Genomic DNA, 24,887 nt, shown 5'->3' on the forward strand with positions numbered 1-24,887 from the left:
AGGCATATTTAAAGGAGGAAGAACAATCCCAAATGAATAGTCTAAATTCACAATTATTGAAACTGGAAAAAGAAGAACAAATGAGGCCCAAAGTCAGCAGAAGGAGGGACATAATAAAGATCAGACAAGAAATAAATAAAATTGAGAAGAATGAAACAACAGAAAAAATTAATGAAACCAAGAGCTGGTTCTTTGAGAAAATAAACAAAATAGATAATCCCTAGCCAGACTTATTAAGAGAAAAAGAGAATCTACACACACAAACACAATCAGAAGTGAGAAAGGAAAAATCATGATGGACCCCACAGAAATACAAAGAATTATGAGAGAACACTATGAAAAATTATATGCTAACAAACTGGATAACCTAGAAGAAATGGACAACTTTCTAGAAAAAAAACAACCTTCCAAGGCTGACCAAGGAAGAAACAGAAAATCTGAACAGACCAACTACCAGCAATGAAATTGAATTGGTAATCAAAAAACTTAACCAAGAACAAAATCCTAGACCAGAAGGATTCACCGCTGAATTTTATCAGACATTTAGAGAAGACATAATACCCATTCTCATTAAAGTTTTCCAAAAAATAGAAGAGGAGTGAATAATTCCAAACTCATTCTATGAAGCCTGCATCACTCTAATACAAAAAGCAGGCAAAGATACCAAAAAAAAAGAAAATTACAGACCAATATCCCTGATGAACATAGAGGCAAAAATCCACAGCAAAATATTAGCAAACCAAATTCAAAAGTATATCAAGATGATCATACACCATGATCAAAAGGGATTCATCCCAGGGATGTAAGGATGATACAACATTCCAAAATCCATCAACATCATCCACCATATCATCAAAAAGAAGGACAAAAACCACATGATCATCTCCATAGATGATGAAAAAGCTTTCGATAAAATTCAACATTAATTCATGATAAAAGCTCAACAAAATGGGTATAGAGGGCTAGTACCTCAACATAATAAAGGCTATATATGACAAACCCACAGCCAACATTATACTTAACAGTGAGAAGCTGAAAGCTTTTCCTCTTAAGATCAGGAACAAGACAGATGGCGATTCTCCCTGCTTTTCTTCAACATAGTACTGATGGTTCTAGCCACGGCAGTTAGACAACACAAAGAAATAAAAGGCATCCAGATTGGCAAGGAAGAAGTCAAACTGTCACTGTTTGCAAATGACATGATATTGTACATAAAAAACCCTAAAGAATCCACTCAAAAATTACTAGAATTAATATCTGAATTCAGCAAAGTTGCAGGATACAAAATTAATACACAGAAATCTGTTGCATTCCTATACACTAATGATTAACTAGCAGAAAGATAAATCAGGAAAACAGTTCTATTCACAATTGCATCAAAAAGAATAAAATACCTAGGAATAAACCTAACCAGGGAAGTAAAAGACTTATACCCTGAAAACTACAAAACACTCATGAGACAAATTAAAGAAGATACCAATAAATGGAACCACATCCCGTGCTCATGGATGGAAGAATTAATATTGTCAAATGGTCATCCTGCCTAATGCAATCTACAGATTGAATGCAATCCCTATCAAAATACCAACAGCATTCTTCAACAAACTGGAACAAATAGTTTTAAAATTCATATGGAACCAGAAAAGACCCCAAATAGCCAAAGCAATCCTGAGAAGGAAGAATAAAGCAGGGGAGATCTCACTTCCCAACTTCAAGCTCTACTACAAAGCCACAGTAATTAAGACAATTTGGTATTGGCACATGAACAGACCCACAGACTAGTGGAACAGAATAGAGAGTCCAGATATTATCCCAAACATATATGGTCAATTAGTATATGATAAAGGAGCCATGGACATACAATGGGGAAATGACAGCATCTTCAACAGCTGGTATTGGCAAAACTGGACAGCTGCATGTAAGAGAATGAAACTGGATCATTGTCTAACCCCATACACAAAAGTAAATTTGAAGTGGATCAAAGACCTGAATGTAAGTCATGAAACCATAAAACTCTTAGAAAAAAAATAGGCAAAAATCTCTTGAACATAAACATGAGTGACTTCTTCATGAACATATCTACCCGGGCAAGGGAAACAAAACAAAAATGAACAAGTGGGACTATATCAAGCTGAAAAGCTTCTGTACAGCAAAGGACACCACCAATTGAATAAAAAGGCATCCTAAAGTATTGGAGAATATATTCATAAATGACATATCCTATAAGGGGTTGACATCCAAAATATATACAGAGCCATGAGCCTCAACAAACAGAAGCAAATAATCCAATTAAAAAATAGGCAGAGGATCTGAACAGACACTTCTCCAAAGAAAAAATTCAGATGGCCAACAGGCACATGAAAAGATGCTCCACATCGCTAATCTTCAGAGAAATGCAAATTAAAACCACAATAAGATATCACCTCACACCAGTTAGAATGGCCAACATTCAAAAAACAGACAACAACAAATGTCGGTGAGGAAGTGGAGAAAGGGGGAACCCTCCTACACTGCTGGTGGAATGTAAATTAGTTCAACCATTGTGGAAAGCAAAATGGAGGTTCCTCAAAAAACCAAAAAGTAGAAATACCATTTGACCCAGGAATTCCACTCCTAGGAATTTACGCTAAGAATGCAGGAGCCCAGTTTCAAGAAGACATATGCACCCATATATTTATCATAACACTATTTACAATAGCCAAGAAATGGAAGCAACCTAAGTGTCCATCAGTAGATGAATGGATAAAGAAGATGTGGCACATATACACAATGGAATATTATTTATCCATAAGAAGAAAACAAATCCTACCATTTGCAGTAACATGGATGGAGGTAGAAGGTATTATACTAAGTGAAATAATTCAGGTGGAGAAAGACAAGTACCAAATGATTTCACTCATATGTAGAGTATAACAGCAAAGCAAAAACTGAAGGAACAAAAAGGAGCTGACTCACAGAATCCAAGAATGGACTAACAGTTACCAAAGGGAAAGGGACTGGGGAGGATGGGTGGGAAGCGAGGGAGAAGGGGAATAAGGGTCATTACGATTAACACACAATGTGGTGGGGGTGGCAGGGCACGGGGAAAGCAGTATAGCCCAGAGAAAACAAGTAGTGACTCTACAGCATCTTACTATGCTGATGGACAGTGACTGTAATGGGGTATGTGGTGGGGACTTGATAATGGGGGAATCTAGTAACCGCAGTGTTGCTCATATAATTGTATATTAATTATACCAAAATAAAAAGTTGTACCAATAAGTAATTGGTTTACAATTAATAAAGGCATAAAATGGAAAAGAAAAAGAAAAAGTCTGCCGTAATATTTTGGCTGTTCCTTTTGTCAGTATTCTCAGAATGTCATTCATTGATTCATTTAGTTACACTAGGCTGTGGGCATACTAACAGGAAAGGGAGTCTGAGAGAATAAATTCAGTAGATGCCTTTCAAAGGTAGAATTTCCAGGACTTGCTGACTTAATCAATATGAGAAATGGAGAGGAAAGACTATGGGATAATTTCCAAGCTTACTGCCCAAGTGTCTGGGTGCATTATGTTTGATTCTCTAACGTAGGAAATAAAATCTTGCTCAAGAGGGTGAGCAAGTTTGAGGGAGTAGGCCAGGGAGAAGGTGTGGGGAATAAAATGTTCTGATTGTGATAACAACTTCAGTGAGTGATTTATATGAAAGTACTCAGTAAACAGGCACATGAGAGGCTTGGAATATACCTTTTTATTCTTACTATTAGTAAATAAGAATATTAATTATCTTTAGTCCTTAAGCAAACAAAAAGCGTATTTGTTTTTCTGTTCTTTCCAATTCACTTATTAAATAATTTTTCTGAAATTTTATTAACCAAATCATTGGAAATTTGATGTAAAACGATATGCCCCCTATTGTCTCCAAAGACATTGTAGTTTTACTGAAAGTATTGGAAAGCTATTTGTATAACATGGTCTCAATATATGAATGTGAAGGATAGTGTATATACAAGGCAGTCTCCAGTTTATTGCAGATAATACTTGAACAATTAAATTAACTTTTTTCTTGGTTTAAGGGTGAAAAGTCACTTCTACACATAAATTTATATAGAATCCTTTAAAAGTGTTTTTATTTTTGACTGAAAATAAGAACCACGAAGAAATATGGAAAATAAAGAAAAACAGTAATTTGATTATCCTGTTGTCTTCAGATAACTAATATTGAGATACTTTGATTTTCAAATCTTATTTTGCAAACTTGGAATCACTGCAAATGTATAGCCACTTTTTATTTACTTATATTATCACTTTTCATATTGTTAAAAATTCTTCAAGTATGCAACTTCTATGAATTTAGGTTTCTTCCAATTCTTTGCTCTTGTAACTCATACTACAATGTATTTTTCTACATATATTTCTATTCTCATCTCATAGTTTCTCTAGAAAAGTTACTGGAAAGTCAAATAACTGGGTCAAGAGCATGAATATGTCTAAGGTTTTCAGAAAGGGACCGTTTTATAACTCCTGTGAACAATATTTGTTTCTTAGGAAGAAGATGAAATTGGGAAAAAATGTGAGCTCAAGAAAGATTCACTATGGTCAACTAAAGAACTCTCTGTGAGGAAATTTTTATTTATTTTATCTTTATAAAGATTTGACTTCCAGAGCATCATCATCTCATCAGTTTCTGTCAGTTTACATTCTTAGGATTAATATTTTTCTTTCTGTAATTTTGGTCTACTTCGTAATTTGCTTGTTCTGGAAATGCATAGGTGGTATTAATATAGTGGTACAGCAAAAAGAGTATGGAGAAAAGCCTGAGTGTAATTCCCTGCCCTCTACCCTAGAGGTAGGTGACCTTCAAGTCTTTACATTTATGAACCCCAAGTCTTTTGTTTAGGAAATGAGATTGACATTTCCCAATAGGATTGTTTATATCAAATTGAGTAATGGATGTGAAATATTTGTAAATCTAAAACTGAATACAAAAGAATTAGATAATTGTTATTTTATTGGAGTTCCTGATTATGTTCTGTTATTATCAGATGAACCTTTTATTTTGACTTTTTCATTATTTTTTTCTCTCCATGTTTTTATCTTAGTCATGTTAGCAACTTCTCTATAAATGCATAGTAAAGCAGTTTAAAAACTAAGGTAGTCAACCAGCTGTAACAATGTTGATATGTAACTAACTAGTTAGTTAAAAGTAAATGAAAAAGAATTTCATCCAGCAACTGAGTCTTCAGGTTGATTTACTATTATTCTGGAAGTAAAAAGTGGCTTTCAGTTAATAAGGTAGTGTGTCAGAATTAATGATAAATTTTTTTTTAATTGTCAAAAATAGTAAAAGAAATAAATTACTGAAAATCCAAGGGTACATGAGAACTTGTAGGACAAATTGTAAAATAATGTCATTGAACAGTTTTATTGAAAAGCAGTCATTACTGAGATTTCTCACCAAGAAAATATATATGTAAGAAAATAAATTGTTCATTGAGATGGTATTTATTAGAATAGGCTACTAAATTAAATATATGATAGCGTTTTTAGCCCTCTGTCATAAGATGAGTTGAATTATAAATATTTCTAAAGTTACAGAGTGCTTGAGTAAATAATTTTCTAATTTTGAAATAGATATGATTTGATTACAAATGTAAAGTTCAGGTACCAGAAATGAACCTTTTTTTATTATTTTTTCATGTATTTGAACTTCTTTTCTGTGAACCCCTAAATGACAAGTAATTTTCCTTTTCCTTCTTATTTCTTCTTCTTGTCTATCCACCTTAACCCCATTTAAGAACAGTGATGAACTTCTGGATGATGGTCAGATGCTTCCAAGGAAGATGTTACTGACTGAGTTTAGATCACTGGTGGTCAATAACTCTACCTCCAGAAATGCATCCAGTGTAAGTAATGATTATGGTCAGCTAAAGAACTTCAAGAAATTCAAAAAGGTATGTATTCCTACAAGAAGGGAGTGTTTGAAATGCTTTTAAAGATACTATTGATGCTAAATAGTAATAAAAGCATTCATGTTGAAAACTGATGCTATTTCTTCTGCTTAAAAACAGTTAAAGTTACTCTAGAAGCACATGAACTACTAGTTTATGAATATTTGGAACACCTAGAATGAAACAAACTTCATGAAGACTGAATTCTTTAAAGGGTGCTCTTTAAAGGGTGGTTCTCCCTACCTTAAGCAGCAGGCCTTTGGCTGTATTGACTGGGTCCTCCTCCCAGTTCTTAATATTGATCTGTGACTACCTGAAGGAATTCTTTAACTCGACTTTGTGAAGATAACAGATTGTTGAAAGTAATTGAGTACATTAAATTATGAAAACTAGGCATTTTATTATTACCTGTATTTGAAGAACAAAATGTAAATACGTACACTGAATATTACCATCAGTCCTGATTTGTACCTCCTTTAGGAACCGATCAGATACTTATTGTATCAGTGTAGTTAAAACAGTATTTCTGATACCATCTCGATTCTTTTGCTGTCTGTTCTGGGATATTTGCTTCTTACACCATACCTACCATTGACTGCTAACTTTTGCTTATGCATTTGATTAGAATACAGTAATTCTTTCAAAAATGATTTCTTTGAAAGACTGCTTTTGTCTGGAACATGATCTGTATGATTCTTTATGTGACAATGAAGTGATGTAGCTTTTTCTCTCTAATGTGAGCTACCATTAACTTTCCTTTGTTAAATTCGTTTTCTGCCTGCTGTGACAATGTCTAAAGGCTTCTGAACTCCAAGAAGAATCTCATCTACTTGGAATGGAAGATGGAAATATCTCCCCCTTACACAACACCCACTTACTCTTTCCCACCCAACAGCTATGGCTCATGAATAGCACAAGGGCATGGTTCCTTCATGTTCAGTGTCATGTTACAAAAATCTCATTGTTAAATCAAAATTCAAAAGACATACTATTTTTTTATTAATAAGGTTAGCAAAGAAAAGCAATATTCACTGTTGGCACAGAAAAGGTGAAGAAGTATAAAATAGTACACACTTCTGAAAAGTAGTTTGGAAAATTTTTTAACTCTTAAAAATAGTAATATCCTTGACTAAGGAATTTCTTTGAGAATATAAAAGAAATTCAAACTAAAATTTTTATAGAAAGATGTTGAACTGGATTGCCTCTAGTGAAAGAATTTGTCTCAGTTTTTCTTTATACACCCCAATGACATGGCTCTATTTGTACTTTTTAAGTACTTTTTAAAATGCTGTTAAATGATGAAAACTAATTTGAAATTCCCTTTCCATTTTATATATTGAAATTTTTCAAGTATTTCCCATAAATATTAAGGATTTATTATGTACTCAATACAGTATTAGCAGTGTGCTTACATGCATTTTCACATTTTTTTTTAGCATCTCTTTGTAAACAATTAAAATTTCAATTAAGAGTATAGACTGTTACAGTCTCTAACATCTCTTAGTTGGGGTATCTATAAATTTTTGAAAGCTTTGAGACTTAAATTTTCTTTAAGTACTAGAAAGAGCTTAAACTTTGAAATCTTTCTATGTTTTTTTGTGTTTTTTTTAGCTACCAATGGCAGTGGTTACCTGCCATTTATTAATTTTTTTATTAAAATATCATTGATATACAACCCTATGGTGGTTTCACATAAACAATACTGTGGTTTCAACATTCATGCATATTATAAAGTCCCCCACCCCCGCCCCATTGCAATCACTCCATCAGCATAAGATGCTATAGTCATTACTTGTTTTCTCCATGCTGTATTGCCTTCCCCGTGACCTACCTATAATGTGAATGCCAATTATAATGCCCCTTAACCCTTAATCCCCTTCTGCCCTCCACAGCCCCTTTCCTTTGATAACTGCTAATCCCTTTTTGGAGACTGAGTCTGCTGCTGTTTTGTTCCTTCAGTTTTGCTTTGTGGTTATGCTCCACAAATGAGTGAAATCATTTGGTACTTGTCTTTCTCCACCTGGCTAATTTGACTGAGCATAATACCTTCTAGTTCAATCCATGTTGTTGCAAATGGTAGGATTTGTTTTCTTTCTTTTTTTTTTATTAAGGTATTATTGATACACGCTCTTATGAAGGTTTCACATGAAAAAACAATGTGGTTACTACATTCACCCATATTACAAAGTCCCCACCCATACCCCAATGCAGTCACTGTCACTGCAGCGTAGTAAGATGCCACAGATTCACTGTTTGCCTTCTCTGTGCTATACTGTTTTCCCCGTGACCCCCACACCATATGTACTAAACATAATACCCCTCAATGCCCATCTCCCTCCTGACCCACCCTCCCACACCCCTCCCCTTTGGTAACCACTAGTCCTTTCTTGGAGCCTGTGAGTCTGCTGCTGTTTTGTTCCTTCAGTTTTGCTTCATTGTTATACTCCACAAATAAGGGAAATCATTTGGCACTTCTCTTTCTCTGCCTGGCTTATTTCACTGAGCACGATATCCTCCAGCTCCATCCATGTTGTTGCAAATGTTAGGATTTGTTTATTTCTTATGGCTGAATAGTATTCCATTGTGTATATGTATCATGTCTTCTTTTTCCATTCATCTACTGATGGACACTTAAGTTGCTTCCATATCTTGGCTATTGTAAATAATGCTGCAATAAACACAGGGGTGCATATGTCTTTCTGAGTCTGAGAAGTTGTATTCTTTGGGTAAATTCCAAGGAGTGGGATTCCCGGGTCAAGTGGTATTTCTATTTTTAGTTTTTTGAAGAACCTCCATATTGCTTTCCACAATGGTTGAACTAGCTTAGATTCCCACCAGCAGTAAAGGAGGGTTCTCCTGTCTCTGCATTCTTGCAAGGATTTGTTGTTCTTAGTCTTTTCAATGCTGACCATCCTTACTGGTGTGAGGTGATATCTCATTGTGGTTTTAATTTGCATTTCCCTGGTGATTAGTGATGTGGAGCGTCTTTTCATGTGTCTGTTGGCCATCTGTATTTCTTCTTTGGAGAATTGTCTCTTCATATCCTCTGCCCATTTTTTAATCGGGTTATTTGCTTTTTGGGTGTTGAGGCATGTGAGTTCTTTATATATTTTGAATGTTAACCACTTGTTGGATATGTCATTTACAAATATATTCTCCCATACTGTAGGGTGCCTTTTTGTTCTGTTGATGGTGCCCTTTTCCATACAGAAACTTTTTAGTTTGATGTAGTCCCATGTGTTCATTTTTGCTTTTGTTTCCGTTGCCTGAGGAGATGTGCTCAGAAAAAAGTTGCTTGTGTTTATATTCAGGAGATTTTTGCCTGTTTTATCCTAAGAGTTCAGTGGTTTCATGACTTACATTCAGGTCTTTGACCCATTTCGAATTTACTTTTGTGTATGGAGTTAGACAATGATCCAGTTTCATTCTCTTCCGTGTAGCTCTCCAATTTTGCCAACACCAGTTGTTGAAGAGGCTGCCATTTCTCCATTGTATATCAATGGCTCCTTTATCATATATTAATTGACTATACCTGTGTGGGTTTATATCTGGGCTATCTGTTCTATTCCATTGATCTATCATTCTGTTCTTGTGCTAATACCATACTGTTTTTATTACTGTGGCTTTGTAGTAGAGCTTGAAGTAACAGCGTGATTCCCCCAGCTTTGTTCTTCTGTCTCAGGATTGCTTTGGCTATTCAGGGTCTTTTTTGGTTCCATATGAATTTTTGAACTATTTATTCTAGTTTGTTAATTCTGTTGGTATTTTGACAGAGACTGCAATGAATCTGTAAATTGCTTTAGGCAGGGTTCCCATTTTGACAATATTTATTCTTCCTATCCATGAGCACAGGATGTATTTTCTTTTATTGGTGTTTCCTTTAATTTGTCTCATGTGTGTCTTGTAGTTTTTAGGTAGTAGGTGTTTCACTTCCTTGGTTAGGTTTATTCCTAAGTATTTTATTCTTTTTGATGCATTTATGAATGGAGTTGTTTTTCTGATTTCTCCTTCCACTAGTTCATCATTAGTATACAGGAATGGAACAGATTGCTGTATATTGATTTTGTATCCTGTAACTTAGCTGAATTCAGTTATTAGTTCTATTCGTTTTTTGGTGGAGTGTTTAGGGTTTTTTATGTACAATATCATGTCATCTGAAAACAGTGACATTTTAAGGTCTTTCTTATCAATCTGGATGCCTTTTATTTCTTTGTGTTGTCTGATTGCCGTGGATAGGATCTCCAGTACTCTGTTAATAGAAGTGGGGAAAGTGGGCATGCTTGTCTTGTTCCCTGTCTTAGAGGAAAAGTTGTCAGCTTTTTGCTTTAAAGTGTGATGCTGGCTGTGGGTTTGTCATATATGGCCTTTATTATATTGATGTACTTGTCCTCTATATGCATTTTCTTGAGAGTTTTTATCATGAATGGATGTTGAATTTTGTCTAATGCTTTTTTGGCATCTATGGATATGATCATATGGTTTTTGTCCTTCTTTTTGATGATGTGGATGATGATGATGATGATGTATTTTCAAATATTGTACCACCCTCACATCCCTGAAATAAATCCTACTTGATGATATATTTCTTTTTTATGTATTTTTGAATTTGGTTTGCTAATATTTTGTTGAGGATTTTTGCCTCTATGTTCATTAAGGATATTGGTTTGTAATTTTCTTCTTTGTGGTGTCTTTGCATGGTTTTGGTATTAGAGTGATGCTGGCCTCATAGAGTGAGTTTGGAATTGTTCCCTCCTCTACTACTCTTTGGAAAACTTTAAGGACAATGGGTATTAGGTCTTTCTAAATGTTTGAAAAAATTTGCAGGGAAGTTATCTGGCTCAGGAGTTTTCTTCTCAGGTAGTTCTTTAATTACCAATTCTTTTTTTTTTAAATTTTTTATTAAGGTACTATTGATATAGACTCTTATGAAGGTTTCACATGAAAAAACAATGTGGTTACTATATTTACCCATATTATCAAATCCCCACCCATACCCCAACACAGTCACTGTCCATCAGTGCAGCAAGATGCCACAGATTCACTATGTGCGTTCTCTGTGCTACACTGTTCTCTCTGTGATCCCCCATACAATGCATACTAAGCATAATACCCCTCAGTCCCCTTCTCCCTCCCTCCACACCCAGCCTCCCACACCCCTCCCCTTTGGTAACCACTAGTTCATTCTTGGAGACTCTGAGTCTGCTGCCATTTTGTTCCTTCAGTTTTGCTTCACTGTTATACTCCACAAATGAGGGAAATCATTTGGCATTTGTCTTTCTCCACCTGGCTTATTTCACTGAGCATAATGTCCTCCAGTTCCATCCATGTTGTTGCAAATGGTAGGATTTGTTTCTTTCTTATGGTTGAATAGTATTCCATTGTGTATATGTGCCACATCTTCTTTATCCATCCATCTACTGATGGACTGATGGACTCTTAGGTTGCTTCCATATCTTGGCTATTGTAAAAAGTGCTGTGATAAACATAGGGGTTCATATGTCTTTTTGAATCTGAGAAGTTGTATTCTTTGGGTAAATTCAAAGGAGTGGGATTCCTGGGTCAAATGCTATTTCTATTTTTAGTTTTTTGAGGATCCTCCATATTGCTTTCCACAATGGTTGAACTAGCTTGCATTCCCACCAGCAGTGTAGGAGTGTTCACCTTTCTCTGCATCCTTGCCAGAATTTGTTGTTCTTAGTTTTCTCGATGTGGGCCATCTTTACTGGTGTGAGGTGATATCTCATTGTGGTTTTAATTTGCATTTCCCTGATGATTAGTGATGTGAAACATATTGTCTTGTGTGTTTTTGCCCATCTGAATTTCTTCTTTGGAGAACTGTCTCTTCATATCCCCTGCCCATTTCTTAATTGGGTTATTCGCTTTTTCGGTGTTGAGGCATGTAAGTTCTTTATATATTTTGGATGTTAACCCCTTGTAGGATATGTCATTTAAAAATATAGTCTCCCATACTGTAGGATGCCTTTTTGTTCTGTTGATGGTGTCCTTTGCTGTACAGAAACTTTTTAGTTTGATGTAGTCCCATGAGTTCCTTTTTGCTTTTGTTTCCCTTTCTCGAGGAGATGTGTTCCGGAAGAAGGTACTCATGCTTATATTCAGTAGATGTTTGCCTATGTTGTCTTCTAAGAGTTTTATGGTTTCATGACTTACATTCAAGTCTAATCCATTTCAAGTTTACTTGTGTGAATGGGGTTAGACAATAATCCAGTTTCATTCTCTTACATGTAGCTGTCCAGTTTTGCCAACACCAGCTGTTGAGTCTGTCATTTCCCCATTGTATGTCCATGGTTCCTTTATCATATATTAATTGACCATATATAGTTGGGTTTACATCAGGGCCCTCTAGTCTGTTCCATTGGTCTGTGGGTCTGTTCTTGTGACAGTACCAAATTGTATTGATTAATGTGGCTTTGTAATAGAGCTAGAAGTTGGGGAGCATAATTCCCCCTGCTTTATTCTTCCTTCTCAGAATTGCTTTGGGTATTTAGGTATTTTGTGGTTCCATATGAATTTTAGGATGATTTTCTCTAGTTCATTGAAGAATGCTGTTGGTATTTTGATAGTAATTGCATTGAACCTATAGATTGCGTTAGGCAGGATGGCCATTTTGACAATATTAATTCTTCCTATCCATGAGCATGGGATGTTTTACCATTTATTGGTATCTTCTTTAATTTCTCTCACGAGTGTCTTGTAGTTTTCAGAGTATAGGTCTTTCACTTCCTTGGTTAGGTTTATTCCTAGGTATTTTATTCTTTTTGATGCAGTGGTGATGGAATTGTTTTCCTGATTCCTCTCTCTGCTAGTTCATTGTTAATGTATAGGAATGCCACAAATTTCTGTTTATTAATTTTGTATCCTGCAACTTTGCTGAATTCAGATATTAGATCTAGTAGTTTTAGAGTGGATTCTTTAGGGTTTTTTATGTGCAATATCATGTCATCTGCATAACTTCTTCCTTGCCAGTCTGGATGCCTTTTATTTCTTTGTGTTGTCTGATTGCTGTGGGTAGGACCTCCAGTACAACGTTGAATAGAAGTGGGGAAAGTGAGCATGCTTGTCTTGTTCCCCATCGTAAAGGAAAAGCTTTCAGCTTCTCGCTGTTCAGTATGATGTTGGCTGTGGGTTTATTGTATATGGCCTTTATTATGTTGAAGTACTTGACCTCTATACCCATTTTGTTGAGAGTTTTTATCAGGAATGAATGTTGAATTTTGTCAAATACTTTTTCAGCATCCATGGAGATGATCATGTAGTTTTTGTCTTTCTTTTTGTTGATGTGGTGGATGATGTTGATGGATTTTCGAATGTTGTACCATCCTTGCATCCCTAGGATGAATCCCACTTGGTCATGGTGTATGATCCTTTTGATGTATTTTGAATTCGGTTTGCTAATATTTCATTGAGTATTTTTGTATCTATGTTCAGTGGGGATGTTGGTCTGTAATTTTTTTGTCGTGTCCCTGACTGGTTTTGGTATTAGAGTGATGCTGGCCTCATAGAATGAGTTTGGAAGTATTCCCTCCTCTTCTATTTTTTGGAAAACTAAGAAGAACAGGTATTAGGTCTTCACTAATTGCTTGATAAAATTCAGCGGTGAAACCATCTTGGCCAGGAGTTTTGTTCTTAGGTATGTTTTTTGATTACCAGTTCAATTTCATTGCTGGTAATTGGTCTGTTCAAATTTTCTGTTTCTTCATTGGTCAGCCTTGGAAGGTTGTATTTTTCTAGAAAGTTGTCCTTTTCTTCTAGGTTTTCTAGATTGTTACCATATAATTTTTCATAGTATTCTCTCATAATTCTTTGTATATCTGTGGTGTCCATAGTGATTTTTCCTTTGTCATTTGTGGTTCTGTTAATGTGTGTAGACTCTCTTTTTTTCTTGATCAGTGTGGCTAGGGGTTTATCTATTTTGTTTATTTTCTCGAAGAACCAGCTCTTGATTTCATTGATTGTTTCTATTGTTTTATTCTTCTCGATTTTATTTCTTTGTGCTCTAATCTTTATTATGTCCCTCCTTCTCCTGACTTTGTTCCTCATTTGTTCTTCTTTTTCTAGTTTCATTATTTGTGAGTTTAGACTGCTTATATGGGATTGTTCTTCTTTCCACAGGTAGGCCTGTATTGCAATATACTTTCCTCTTAGCACAGCCTTGGCTGCGTCCCACAAATTTTGTGGTGTTGAATTAATGTTGTCATTTGTCTCCATATACTGCTCGATCTCTGTTTTTATTTGGTCATTGGTCCATTGGTTATTTAGGAGCAGGTTGTGAAGCCTCCATGTGTTTGTGAGATTTTTCATTTTCTTTGCATTATTTATTTCTAGTTTCATACCTTTGTGGTCTGAGAAACTGCTTGGTACAATTTCAATCTTTTTGAATTTACTGAGTCTCTTTTTGTGGCCTAGTATATGATCTATTTTTGAAAATGTTCCATGTGTACTTGAGAAGAATCTCTATTCTGTTGCTTTTGGGTTTAGAGTTCTGTGGATATCTGTGAGGTCCATCTGTTCTAATGTGTTGTTCAGTGCCTCTGTCTCCTTACTTATTTTCTTTATTTTCTGTCTCTTTGATCTGTCCTTCAGAGTGAGTGGAGTATTGAAGTCTCCTAGAATGAATGCATTGCATTCTATTTCCCTTTTTAATTCAGTTAGTGTTTGTTCACATATGTAGGTGCTCCTCTGTTGGGAGCATAAATATTTATAATGGTTATATCTTCTTGTTGGTTTGACCCCCTTTATCATTATGTAATGTCCTTCTTTGTCTCTTGTGACTTTCTTTGATTTGAAGTCTATTTTGTCTGATACAAGTACTGCAACCTCTGCTTTTTTCTCTCCATTAGTTGCATGAAATATCTTTTTCCATCCCTTCACTTTTAGTCTATGTAGGTCCTTGGATTTAAAGTGAGTATCTTGTAGGCAGCATATAGATGGGTCTTGTTTTTTTATCCATTCAGTGACCCTGTGTCTTTTGATTGGTACATTCAATCCATTTACATTTAGGGTGATTATCGATAGGTATGTACTTACTGCCATTGCATACTTTAGATTCATGGTTACCGAAGGTTCAAGGTGAAGTTTCGTACTATCTAAGAGTCTAACTTAATCTCCCTTAATATGTTATTACAAACACAATCTAAAGGTTCTTTTCTTATCCTCCTACTTTTTCTTCCTTCTCCATTCTTTATATATTAGGTATGATATTCTGTACTCTTTGTCTATCCCTTGATTGACTTTGGGAACAGTTAAATTAATTTTGCATTTGCTTAGAAATTAGCTGTTCTACTTTCTTTACTGTGGTTTTATTACCTCTGGTGACAGCTATTTAATCTTAGGAACACTTCCATCTATAGCAGTCCCTCCAAAATAGACTGTAGAGATGGTTTGTGGGAGGTAAATTCTCTCAGCTTTTGCTTATCTGGAAATTGTTTAATCCCTCCTTCAAATGTATAATAATCTCCCCAGATAAAGTAATCTTGGTTCCAGGCCCTTCTGCTTCATTGCATTAAATACATCATGCCACTCCCTTCTGGCCTGTAAGGTTTCTGCTGAGAAGCCTGATGTTAGCCTGATGGGCTTTCCTTTGTATGTGATCTTATTTCTCTCTCTGGCTGCTTTTAATAGTCTGTCCTTATCCTTGATCTTTGCCATTTTAATTACTATATGTCTTGGGGCTGTCTTCCTTGGGTCCCTTCTTGTTGGGAGATCTGTGTATCTCTGTGGCCTAAGAGACTATCTCCTTCCCCAGATTGGTGAAGTTTTCAGCAATTGCCTCCTCAAAGACACTTTCTATCCCTTTCTCTCTCCTTCTTCTGGTACCCCTATAATGTGAATATTGTTCTGTTTGGATTGGTCACACAGTTCTCTCAATATTCTTTCATTCTTAGAGATCCTTTTTTCTCTCTGTGCCTCACCTTCTTTGTATTCTTCCTCTGTAGTTTCTATTTCACTTATCATCTCCTCCACCATATACAGTCTGCTTTTAATTCCCTCCATTTTGCTCTTCAATTATTGGATCTCCTACCGGAATTCATTCCTGAGTTCTTGAATATCTTTCCGTACCTCCATTAGCATGTTAATGATTTTTATTTTGAACTTCCTTCCAGGAAGAGTCATGAAGTCCATGTCATCTTTCTCAGGAGTTATATTAATTTTACTCTGAACCAGGTTCCTTTGGCATTTCATATTTGTATATGGCGCCCTCTGGTGTCCAGAAGTTCTACTCTCTGAAGCTGTTCAGCCCCTGAAGCAATGATGGGGGGTCACAGGGGAGTGGTATTGGTGCCTGGCAAGAGGAAAGAGCTGTTTCCTGCTTCCCAACCACTATGCCTGTCTACACTGCCTGAACCAGAGCACCGAGCACACAGGCATAAGCCTCTATGCCTTTCCTTTGCAGTTGCTGTAGACAGATCTTCCCTCTGGCTGACCTAATGCTAGGGTAGAGTTTGCCGGTTTGCGAGCCATGTGGGGCTGTCCAGGAGAAAGGCTCAGTAGGCTGTGTATCACAGAAGGGGTCCTTGGAGCTGTGTAGCCAGCCAGGAAGCTGGAGCACCTGTAAATCTGGAAAGCTCCCAACCTGCTGGGCATAGTACACCCAGACGATTTTGTCTACCTGTTCTTTCTCCTGAGCAGTAAGTTCTGTGCAATCCTTGCCTCTTTAGCAGCCCTCCTGCTAAGGGCTTCCTTGTTAGGAAGTCTCTCAGACTTCCTGCCCTTACTTTGTCCCAGTGCAGCTGGATATGGATCCCTGCTTTCCATAAGTGGCTGGAATCTCACTCTCTCCAGGAATTCTGCCTGTCCTAGCTTTTCAATCCCCCAATCTCAAGAGTATCATGAAAGCACCATGAAATGTAGATTTGTGCTCCCAGGTCAGATCTCCAGAGTTATGTATTCAGCAATCCCAGGCCTCTCCTTCCCCGCTCCATTTCTCTTCCTCCAACTGGTGAGCTCGGGTGGGGGAAGGGCTTGGGTCCTGCCGGTGTACACCTTTGGTACGTTACCCTATTCCGTGAGGTCTGCTCTTTTCTCCAGGTGTATGCAGTCTGGCGCAGTCCTCCTTCCTGGTGGTCTTTCGGGATTAGTTTTATTAATTATATTTTCATATTATATGCAGTTTTATGAGGAAGCCTCCTCACCTCTCACACCGCCATCTTTCTACCAATTCAATTTCATTGCTGGTAATTGGTCTGTTTAGATTTTCTGTTTCCTCCTGCGTCAGTCTTAGAAGGTTGTATTTTTGTATAAAGTTGTCCATTTCTTTTAGGTTATCCAGTTTGTTATCATAACAGTTTTTCATAGTATTCTCTAATAATTCTTTGTGTTTCCGTGGCATCCATAATTATTTTTCCTTTCTCGTTTCTGTTTCTGTTTATGTGTGTACACTCATATACTTTTTTTCTTGACTAATGTGGCCAGGTGTTTTGTCAAAGAACCTTCTCCTTGTTTCATTGATTCTTTCTAGTGTTTTATTCTTCTCCATTTTCTTTATTTTTGCTCTGATCTTTATTATGTCCCTCCTCCTACTGATTTTGGGCCGCATTTGTTCCTCTTTTTCTAGTTTCATTAATTGTGAGTTTAGATTGTTCATTTGGGATTGTTCTTCTTTCTTGAGGTAAGCCTGTATTGCTGCATCCCACATGTTTTGGGGTGTTGAGTTGTTGTTTTCATTTGTGTCCATATACTAGTTGATCTTTGTTTTAATTTGGTCATTGATCCATTGATTATTTAGGAGCATGTTAAGTCTCCATGTGTTTGTTGGCCTTTTTTTTCTTTGCATAATTTATTTCTAGTTTCATACCTTTGTGTTCTGAGAAGGTGGTTGGAACAATTTCAGTCTCTTTTAATTTACTGAGCTCTTTTTGTGGCCTGGTATGTCAGTGCCTCTGTCTCCTTACTTATTTCTGTCTGGTTGATTTGTCTTTTGGAGTGAGTGGTATGTTGAAGTCTCCAAACTTTGAGATCTTTAGAAAATATAATACATTAATTCATTATGTGTTCTCACCTTGAGTTGCTGTAATGGCTAGATGATGAGCTAAGGCCATTTTTTTAAGAAAAGCTCCAAATTAAAAATCTAACTTTTCAGTACTTAAATTCTGGGTATATTTAAATCCTGGGTATAGTAGAAGCCAACAATCAGAGCTCAAACAGATGGGTCTGAATAGTTACTGCTCTCTTTCTATTTATGAGATACGAATATCTTTAGCACTTACACATGATTTACAGTCTTTGCTTTTTTAAAACTTTTGTTTTTGCTGAATTGTAGGAGTTCTTTATATATAGTTCTTTGATTTCGTAATACATTTAACCTTAATACCTTTAACAGGTCACATTTCCTGGAGCAGGAAAACTTCCACACATCATTGGAGGATCAGATCTAATAGCCCATCATACTCGGAAGAATAGTGAATTAGAAGAGTGGTTAAAGCAGGAAATGGAGGTGAGTAGGAAGTGAGGCCCAGTAACTTGTTTGATTTGCCTTTTGATCCCTTGTGCCTTTCTTTGAGCAAATTCTTCTTAAAACCAACCTTAAGCTAAGTTATCTAAGGTAGTCATTCAGAAAAATTCCTGAGTTACAGAGCATTAAGATTAATTTGAACCTTTCCATAACACTTCTTTAAGGGACTTCTAGATTTATTAATTTAAAAAATAAAACCTAAACAAATTAGGTTTACATTCTAACATAAAGGAGAATAAAGAGATTTAACCCAGAGAAATTTTAAAGAAAACTGAAGGATAACAATTAAAAACATATTCATACATTCATATGGAGGATATTACAAATATAACAATTATATAGTATATGAATAGCTTTCTAAATCTGGGAATTAGTTTTCAACAGTTCTGAGAATTTTAGAATTCATTTTCTTGAATATTTTTTTCCTGTTTTCACTAATACATTTTTATTCTGTTTAATTCTATGCCAACTTCCATAGCATTTTCCATTCCCACAAACAATGCACAAGGGTTCCAATATTTCCACATCTTCTTCAACTCTTATTTTCTGTTTTTTTGTTACTGGGTAATGGGTATGAGAAAGTATCTTGTGTTTTCAATTTGCATTTCCTTAATGGTTATGATGTTGAACATCTTCTTATATACATGTTAGCCAATGTGTATCTTCTTTGAGGAAATGTCTATTCAACTCTTGTGTCCATTTTTAGTCAGATTGTTTATTTGTTGTTGAAGTGTAAGAGTTCTTTATATATTCTGGATATTAGCCCCTTATCATATATGTGATCAAATGTTGTCTTCCACTCTGGGTTGACTTTTCACTCTGTTGATTGTGTACTTTGATGCATAGAAGTTTTAAATTTTGCTGTAGTCCAGTTTTTTTCTTTTGTTACCTGTGCTTTTGTTGTCATAACCAAGAAATCATCACCAAATCCAGTATCAGGAAGCTTTCCCCCTATGTTTTCTTCTAAGAGTTTTATATTTTTAACTCTTAATTTTAGATCTTTGATCCATTTTGAGTTAGTTTTTACATGTGGTGTAAGGTAGAGTCTAACTTTGTTCTCTGCAGTTATGCTTTTATACTTTGGTTTAATGATGCATGAACATACTATCTTGAAGGTCAGGGGAGGGCTTTAAAACGCACAGCTTTAACAAATATCAGCATTTTGCACATTTTCTTGCCTAGTTTTTTTCTTTCTGGAATATTCTAAGACAAATCCCATTTTACAGTTTCCTTCATATTTTTATGTCTAATGTAAACATGAATTTCTGATCAAATATGTATTATGTCAGAGTATGCTTTTCTATGTATTTTATAGTAGGATACTTGTATAATCTATTCATATTGTCTTAAACCCTAGAACTAGCACCAGCAGCATAATTTTGATATTTGAAATTGCTTTAGAGCTTTTTAATTTTGCATACTTTATGGCATTTCTTTGATCATGTCTACAACTAATATGCTGCCTAAGCCTCAGTAACCTAAACCTCAGTTATAGCATTATTCTTTTAGGAAAATATGAACTACTTTACAGCTCTCCATGTTAGACTGTGGTTTCTAGGAACTCATTATTTACATGTATTAGCTACCTATATTTATAAACTGCTAAATGGAGAACTCACAGGAAGGATTACAAAAATATGCATCCCTCTCTCTCTCTCTTTTTAACTTTCTCCTTTGGTGTTTTGAGTCCTAATGGGTATTATATAACATACTATCCACCTGATCCATAATTCTTTGAACCCCTTCTTTTCAACTGGAGAATTTAATGAAATTCAGTATAGTGAGGAGGAACTTTTTGCTCTATAGAATGTACTGTGTGGAAGTTAAGAATTCTGAAACACATAATCATTGGATTGTGAGATAATCAGGGGTTTCATCCAAGGTTACAAGTTTTTCTCTTAGTCTTTGCCTGATTATTCAGTGTTGCTGGAACCCAGAAGGTAGGCTCCAGATAGGTAATCTCAGCAGGCTGTTTAAAGTAGGCCTGTTAGGTAATAGGATGATAGAGATAATATCTTTTTCCCAAACTCCTTTTTGATGTAAATTGAATCTCACTTCCTTTGGTGTGTATCTTAATTTTTTTTTCTATATGTTTCATCTTTGTTTCTCTCGATTGTATTTTTGATAATTTCTTCAGATTGTCTTCTAGTTTACTACTTCTCTCTTCAGCTCCATCTGGTTAGTATTCCATCCATCCATTGAGTTTTCATTCAACCTATAGTATTTTTTTCATTTCTAAAAGTCCGTTTCATTCATTTCTAAACCTTCTTGTTCCCTGTTGGTATTTTTAAGCTCCACTTTTGTATTCTTTGCCTAATAATACCAATACCTGAAGTGTTTGTCAGGTTTTTGTTTGTTTTTTTGCAGTTCTCTTCATGGTGCCTTGTTTCAAGTGTGTAATTTGTAATATTTGAATGTGAGCAGTTTATTTTCCTTAGAACTTAATCAGTGGGAAATCCTTGAGACTTCAGGTCTATTTCCTGGTACATCTACATCTGCCAGTCTTGTTCTACTAACATGAGACAACTTTAATCTCTGCTTGTGATTTTTTTTGGACCTCCCAAGTAGTTAACATGTATTTGGACCAAAACTTTGAGAGAAAACCAGCTTGTCATAGTCTTTAAGAAATCAAAAATCTTGAGTTTTTATTTCCTTCACCCTGTACCAGTGTCAAGACAAGCAAGTTTCTTTGCTCTCTCCTTTTGTGTTATAGGGTTTATTACTCTTTCACGCTTTAGTGCTGGAATCTTTCATTAGATTCCCCATCTTGAATTTTCTTTTATATCACTCATCTCCCACCAAGACATCAGATCAGAGTTGAGGTTTTTTATGGTTTGTGGATTCCCACAGGGCAGGGCAAAAGCTGACTGTGGGGCCTGGTAACCTTTCAAGGTTTGTATTTTCCATTATTGTGGGTTTAAAGTAGCTTTCAGAAATTCGTTTTTGAAAATACTTTTTTAATCAAAAAATTGTTAGAAGGTAACTCAGTAAAGTAGGATGGTTAAGAATAAGGTTGTGTGCCATATTATCACTCAATATTTGCTATAAAAAATGGAAATGGCATCCTTTATTTTTTGAAAGAATAATTGGCTTTATTATTTTACAATTTGCATCCCAAAAAGTTGTGGTAATGCACAAAAGAATGAAGAAGTTGAAATCCTAGAGCTGAGAAATTACCTGTTTAGACTTTAAGTGAATAATATTCCAGACATCTTTTTATTGAGGAGTGAGTGGCCGGGACAGAGTAAAGGAAGGGTGGTAGAAGAAAGTAAAACTGAAAGCATTGCTGAATTTCTGCAAAGGTTTCTTCCCTCCAAGATATTTTATTTCCTGAGATTCCTCTAAGACTAAGGAGGGAAAATACCAGGTTAGACTCAGTATTTAGTTCAAACTACATATTTCGATTTTAGATACCATTTTTGGCTCGCTTCTGTGAAGAGTGAAGAAATTATTTGTACTTTCTACATCTGCCCTTCCTCACCTTCTGACAGTCCTTTTGTCCTTCAGTTTTGGATGACTTGCATGCCTATAATATTCCTTCATAGGTTTGAAAGTCAGTAACAATCAGAATAGATTTCAATGTTAATCATTCTCCATTTGTTTTTCCTGGAATACGGTGTGCTGCTTTGATTTGCTGATACAGTTCTTTTTTATTTCAAGGAACTTTCCTATTACATCTTTAAAAACACTTTAATATTTGCTGGGTTCTTTCCATTTAAGACACAACCATCTATTCATTAGGTCACCTTTGTGTTCCACATCCATTTCTTTTGCATTCATAGTGTTTTTTTAGAAAAGCTCTTTAACTGTGTCAAAAATTCAGACTTCAGTTGGTTGTCTGTTTTTCCCTCATCAACAATATGACCTTGGATGATATACTTTAGCTGCTATTTCCTCCTGTGCAGAATGAGAACAATAATAGTACCTTTATTTCACTGGCTTTTTATGAAGATGAAATAAAGCACTGCTTATAAACCATTTATAACAGTGGAAACAATCAGTATTAGCTACTTCTAATTTATTTAATTCTGAAATGGTTTATTAACAGTTCTCAGTTTGTTTACTTAGCATTTGTTCCCTTTTCATTTCATTGAGGTTTTTTTAATCACCTTTTTGTTCTTATTTTATTGCTTTCATGTTCTTATTTTATTTATTTATTTTTTGATTTTAGGGTTATTATTTCATGAAGACTAGGTTCTTTATCTGTCTTTGCAGCCTCTTTTTTTCTCCTCTGGTATGTGGAATAGCTTTGCCATTTTCATTCATCTTGCTGCTGTTTAAAGTAAAATACCCTGTGTGGCTATTCTGTTTGCTGTGAAGCATTGTGTGCCATCTTATGTAGGGCATTCTAAACCTAGTTTATGAGGTAAAAATCGAATGTAGTCAAAATGATTTTTACTCCGTTTAGCTTGCTCATAAAGGACAAAATTATCCTGGGGCCTCCATACTGTCAGTATGACATGCTCAGTCAAAGGCCCACTGTGTGTCCTTGAGTTTCTGTTGCCTGGAGACTCTCAGTCAAGGAACGTAAAGGCTCAGCTGGAGCTATGAGCAGCACTTCCCTGGGACTGGAATTAAATATGTACCAGGCAGTATATCCTATCCCAGATGAGAATAACCTGGCACCTTTGGTTGTTTGCCTAATGAGTCGGGGCCACCTAGAGCCTGTGCCTTTGGTCATGTCAGTCACTCACCCACCTCCCTGTGCCATTAGTTCTTTCCCAGCAGTCCACTAGCAGTTGGTTTTCTCTTTCCTGCTCAGAATACGTTTTCCCAAAGTTGGAGTATTACTAAGAATTCTAGATGTGGTCTGGTCAGTTCTGTAGCACTTTTTAATGGGTTGGGGCAGTGTTAGGACTCATTTGTGTCAGTCTTTTGGTTCTTTGCATGGCCACCTTTTTGCAGTCTGTGGCATGGGGTTATGCTCTTCTCCTTCATGAATGATGGATGTTGGGTTTTGTTTGTTCTTGGTGGGGAGATGCTGAGACATTAACAGGGCAGCTGCTGACTTTTTTCTTCGCTTATTTCATTAGAATTAGTAGAGAGAGAGCGCCTGTGTTCTAGATTTATCTGACCAAATTCTCTTTTTGCTAGTAATTTTAAGTGTTCTAAGTAGGATTTATTCTCTAAGGTAACAGATTGACTTTCCTTCTCCGTGGCTACAGCTTCTTTTATAAGTTAATGTGCTCTTGTCTTGCCATCTCATTTCCCGGGGTTTGCCTCAGCTACTCTTCTGTATTCCCTGCCTTTTGTTCTTTCAGCCCTTTTTTCCCTGCTTCTATTGCAGGCCAGTCTTAGTTTTCATAGTCACTGAGTTTGTTCCTGACGATTCCTTGAATTTTGAATAAATATTTTCCTTCTGTGCATTAAACATAATAATTCTTTGAACTCTGTCCAACCTGGTTTGAATTTTGAAAGAAGTTGAGATGTAGTTCTCCCAAGCCCTTGAAAAATGCCAGTAGTATGAAGATGTATATTTCTTAATACTGTTTCACTTAATGTTTTTACTAAGATACATAAAATAAAGCTAATTGTTTCTCACTGATTTTTTTTTTTTTACTATTGCTTTTAAATTAACATCCCCTTCCAGGAAGCCTGTAAGAATATTTAGGATGATGATAAAAGCAGTTTTTTTTTTACAACTGCTTTATGAAAATAATGCATCTTCCCACTTATGTTCTGCTGTATCTATTAGAAAATGTGAAAAGGTATAATTTTGTTTTGTCATTTCACTGTATGAACAGAAAATCATTTTAGAAGTTTGAGTCCCTGCAAGTTGTTCTAGGCCCCTTCCAAAGACTCAGAAGCAGTGCAACAGCCTGCTTAAGAGCTGTGGCTCTTAGGTAGACCTGGACAAATCCCAGTTCTTCCATATGACAGCTTTTGAACTTCTGTAAATTTCTTAACCTCAGTCTCTATTCCCTTACTGTTTAAAATTGGCATAATAGTGTAGTAGTAATAATGAAATTATATGAAGATTAAATTGGATTTTTTGGAGTTTTAAGGTCTTATCTGGAAATATAAATGTAAATTCTTAACAGTAAAAGTAAACAGTATCTCCATTCAAGAAACTTACAGACTTTTAGTCAGGATGTGATATAAATTATAACAGAAGGTAGAAATTGATAAGCATCTGAAAGTTGTATAGCTGAAGTTTTGTGGGAGTTCTTCATAGCAGATCTTACTGTTAAATGAAAAGGATCAGAAAGCCCTTGTTAAAGAGGTGAAGAACATGTTCCCTGGCACATTGTAGACAGTAAATAATTATAGAATGAATGCATCTTGAAAGATGTTCAGGTATGTAAAGAGGAGAAAAAGGAGGTAATTTTCTGAGAAACATGAATAAAAGCAGATAGGGTCACAGGATATTTATTAGGTTTTTTTGTTTGTCTTTATTTTTTCTTTTTTAACAGTTCACTTTACACTGGAGTGTACAGGGTTCATGAAGAGGAGGGTGATTAAAAAGTTGAAGGAGCCAGATAATGA

The 24,887-nt window shown here is 35.7% G+C and overlaps 1 protein-coding gene across 4 annotated transcripts in view; it reads left to right on the top strand.

Moving 5' to 3' along the window:
* The window catches only part of NBN (nibrin), a 71,219-nt gene that overhangs the window by 40,432 nt on the left and 5,900 nt on the right, over positions 1-24,887 (top strand). For all 4 annotated transcript variants that reach the window (XM_036932639.2, XM_036932658.2, XM_057497906.1 and 1 more), the window contains 3 exons: positions 4,530-4,598; positions 5,780-5,935; positions 18,270-18,383. In XM_036932639.2, coding sequence (XP_036788534.2) covers positions 4,530-4,598; positions 5,780-5,935; positions 18,270-18,383 — 339 coding nt within the window. The remainder of the gene's footprint in view (positions 1-4,529; positions 4,599-5,779; positions 5,936-18,269; positions 18,384-24,887) is intronic.

This window comes from Manis pentadactyla, chromosome 3, assembly GCF_030020395.1.
Source record: "Manis pentadactyla isolate mManPen7 chromosome 3, mManPen7.hap1, whole genome shotgun sequence".
Taxonomy (NCBI): Eukaryota; Metazoa; Chordata; class Mammalia; order Pholidota; family Manidae; genus Manis; species Manis pentadactyla.